This window comes from Prosopis cineraria, unplaced genomic scaffold (genome assembly GCF_029017545.1).
Source record: "Prosopis cineraria cultivar Desert tree isolate PC_DT_omini unplaced genomic scaffold, ASM2901754v1 PC5, whole genome shotgun sequence".
In the NCBI taxonomy this organism is placed as follows: Eukaryota; Viridiplantae; Streptophyta; class Magnoliopsida; order Fabales; family Fabaceae; genus Prosopis; species Prosopis cineraria.
Window position 1 is genome coordinate 5,864,854 of NW_026555336.1, and position 3,853 is coordinate 5,868,706.

Consider the following 3,853-nt stretch of genomic DNA (forward strand, 5'->3'; position numbering starts at 1 on the left):
AATCAGAAATTTTGAGTTTAAATCCTGTAATACAATAGCATTGATGGCAGATCTTCTACTTGAAAGAATCCCTACTCAACTCAATTCAAATTAATCAAAGTTGTCAACTTCAAAAACTGGACGGTTTACAACCAAAAAGAACAGCCCCAACAACACACTGAATTCAGATTCCACTTTGTATCAGCCTTCACGGTTCCCAGCTTTCAGAACGATAAAAAGCAGAGAAACCATGGTGGTTCTATCACCATAGACTATAACAGAGCCAGTCAACAACTTTCAACAAACAACACATTAGATGCGTAAGGCAACAAGACCAAGTTGGCTACGGATTATAGTATAAGATTATATTATATGGCTAAAACATGTTCTGATGTTCTGTCATGGTTTTGCACCAGCAACATAATAATACTGCTATTAAGATACAGTTACAGAATATAGCAATTCCATTACTCTTTTCTGGAGCTGCTTGAGTTCTCATCATCCTTATCTTCCCAGGTTGCTTGCCATTGCTTGTCATAGAATGTGACCTCTTCCAAAAGCTTCTTGATGTTCTCAAGGTCCTCGTTCTTTCTGATCACGAGCACTCCCACCACTGCTATAAACAGAAGAGTTTTGCAGAAGAAGTTGTTCGTTTGATCTACTATGCCTAACCCCGTCAAGCTATCAACCGCATACGCCATAAAAAATCCTATCATTGCAGCTCGGCCTGCAACATGATCACAACAGAATTCAATGTTTATAACATTTTGAAGCAAAACCCTTTCTCTATTTTTTTGCTTTTTTTTTTTGGAAAAATACAACAATAGGGACCTTTGATTGCATTTTGTTTTTAATCCTATAATTTTATTTCACTGTTACCCATCCTTTTAGTTTGATCTGTCTGGAACGTCAGTTTTTATAGTTTTAAAAATGTCCATAAGGACCATGAGCTGACATTGACAAAGATAATTTTACTGGCATGTGCTTAACTTTGTTAACCCCTTTGCTGATGTGTGCTTAAACTCGCTTTCATCTCTCACATTCTGTTTGAACCAAATATAAAAAAAGCTTTTTTATTATTTACCTTTCATTTTTAATTATGCCTAGTCAATTTATTTCCGTTTACATTTTTTTTAACAAAATTATCTCCTCATGGCTTTTATGTGCGTTTTTAAAATCATAGGAACTAACATTATAGACTGATCAAAGTAAAGGGACTGGAAGCAATGAAATAACCCATAGGGATAAAAAACAAAACCCAATCAAAATACAGGAACATGTAGTTGTGTCGGGGGAGGGGGGGTTTTCCCTCATTTTAGTTTCACTTCAGAAAACAAATAAGAACAAACCGTTAAGCCGTTCAGCTTCTGGAAGATGGAACCTCTTCATCCATGCCCACCAAGGTATAATGGAGGTGTCAAAAACTACAGGATCTTCGTTGCTGGATGATTCTGGGTTAGCCTCAAGCCATTTTCTTCTCCTAGCCTCTGTAAACAAAGAGCAAAGCAAATACTTTAGATTAGGCCGTGTTAAGATATTAAAGGAAAAGGAACATTAACCACAAAATGATAAAAATCTTCATTAATCAACCCAACAAATGACAATGAGAATGACAAATCCTTCCAAGGTGATTTACAAAGAAAACAACATAACCCTTTCCTTAAGAGCATCGAACCAAACCCCCAAACCTATGGGGTGAGACAATAAGGGAGCAACACTTCAATAAATGCCTCACTTCTAATACAACGCGAGATCCCTTATATAGATTTTAGGGTCACCAACTAACTGGGTAATTAACACAAATCACCTTGACCAATCCAGCAAGACGTTCAGAATTTGTCTAAAAAGAAACGAGAAATAATTAATGACACATAAGTCAAGTCCTTGCTCCAAATCTTCTTAATCTGTGAACAAACTTATTCTTATTTACTTAGTGAAAGAGGCTACATCTTGGGACTTTTTTAAAAGGCTTACTTTGTTCTCAGGGGAATTCTTGACACAAGTTATAGCAATCAATCAATCAATTTTCTTCATTAAATATCTCCGAGATTTGAGACTAGAAACAGATACAAATTGGATCATCTAATGTCATGCAATCAAGCACATTCAACGAAATAATGACAGCATAGAGTGAAATTGTACATGAGATCTGCTTATCTTCTTTATCCTCATTCACTCCTCTCTCTATTTCTCTCTGTTTTTTTAGTGTGTTCAATTTGTAAATTTCTAAATTGATCACAAAATTTTGTAAACTTCTATAGACGGTATCACTACATCTGACTCGCGCACGAGAGAATCACCCAAAAGCCCCAAATCCTTTTCTTCTTCCATTTTCTTCATCATTTTTTCTGGGTTCATAAAGAATGTCTCAGGACCTCGTAATAGGAACGGGCAACAGAGAAAATGGCATCAAATTCATCAACTTGAAGCTTGAGAAGCATATGAATTGGCATATTTGCAAAAGAAGATGAACCTAAAGCATAACCTGAGTTCAGAGATCCCGAGAAAATATATCTACTTTGTCATCCAAGATTCAAGCTAATCAAATGGATAGTTTTTTCAAGTATTATCACTACAAACTTCAAATATGAACAAAACCCCATTGAAACCAAAATGTGTATTCAATCAATTCAAACTAATCATTTAACAACGTATGTCTAATCAACACACTAAGCACAATAACTTAGCGAGAAAAAGCAAATCTCATAAGCTCACCAGCATCAATAACAGCATCCCAATCAGTACTACCATTTTTCTGAAACTTCTTCAAATCCCATGTCCCATTAACCCATCTGTCATCCTTGAAGTTCAAACTAGCGACCACCTTTGCTTCTTCGGCCACCGCAGCAACGGATCCATTGGTTCCCACAGAGCCCTCAAGGTTCTCAGACGCCGGCGGAGGAGAAGGAGGCTCGGAGGCCGTCTGCTGCGGCGGAGGAGGCGGTTCCACTTGGGTGGCAGCTGAAGTTCCGACCCCATTGTCAGCCGAAGCTTTCAAAGTAGAGAGTAAAAAGAGAGAGTTTTTAGGTTTGAGAGAGGCAGTAAAAGGCTTACGGATAAGATGGGGTTTGGCATATGAGGAAGAAGAAGTGGTGGAAAGATGAGTAGGGGTAGAAAAGGAGGCCATTGTTGTGAGCTTCTGCTTGTGATTTCAGAAAGTGGAAAAGCGAGTTTGCGAAATGAGGATGGTGTTGTGGGTAGCTATAGAATCCTATTTCATGATAGGATGCGATGAAAATATTGAAAAAAGTGGAGTGGACAGTGACAGGCTACAATCTCTGCGAGGGAGCTTCGCAACTTTCCTGTAGCGTTTTATTGGCTTGAAACGATTTCTCATCCAATCATCCGAAAACAAAAAGAGACACTGGCTACTATTGGCCAGGAAGATCATTGGCGAGTACGCCCATTTTGGAAGGGAATGGAGCAGCAGTTACTGGCTAGGGAGTGAGCATGTGACCGTGAGTGATCACTCTTTGCAAAATAAAAGTTAAAATTGAATTACAATAAATAAAAATCGGAAAAGTTACTAGAAAAAGGAACTTAACCAGAAATTTAATCGTCCATGGAAGACGTATTTCGAAAAGAGGTCTGGCTTTGTTTGTTTTTGTTTTTTGTTTTTTTTTATGCTAGGCAATTAGCACTTGGCTTTCTGTATAACAGGAATATGCAAAATCCTTCAATCCTGTATGATCTAATCCAATTGAGATGGTCTTAATCTTATTTGATTCATATAGACATTAGTCCTTCAGGATTAAAAATATTGAAAAGACCAAATTACTTCTTCAGATTGAACTGGATAAGAAACTAAGCATTTAGACCACTTGATCTAATCTAATCCTATTAATTTATTTATTATAATTATAATTAATTTATT

General features: G+C 37.1%; 1 protein-coding gene across 1 annotated transcript; it reads right to left on the minus strand.

The window, feature by feature from the left end:
- Nucleotides 1-300: 300 nt before the first annotated feature.
- Nucleotides 301-3,298, minus strand: LOC129310954 (light-harvesting complex-like protein 3 isotype 1, chloroplastic). The gene is made up of 3 exons (XM_054952855.1): nt 2,695-3,298; nt 1,329-1,466; nt 301-706 (listed from the first exon to the last, which is right to left on the minus strand). Exons 1-3 carry the CDS (start codon nt 3,104-3,106, stop codon nt 447-449), a joined length of 810 nt encoding a protein of 269 aa, XP_054808830.1. The 5' UTR covers nt 3,107-3,298; the 3' UTR covers nt 301-446.
- Nucleotides 3,299-3,853: the final 555 nt, after the last annotated feature.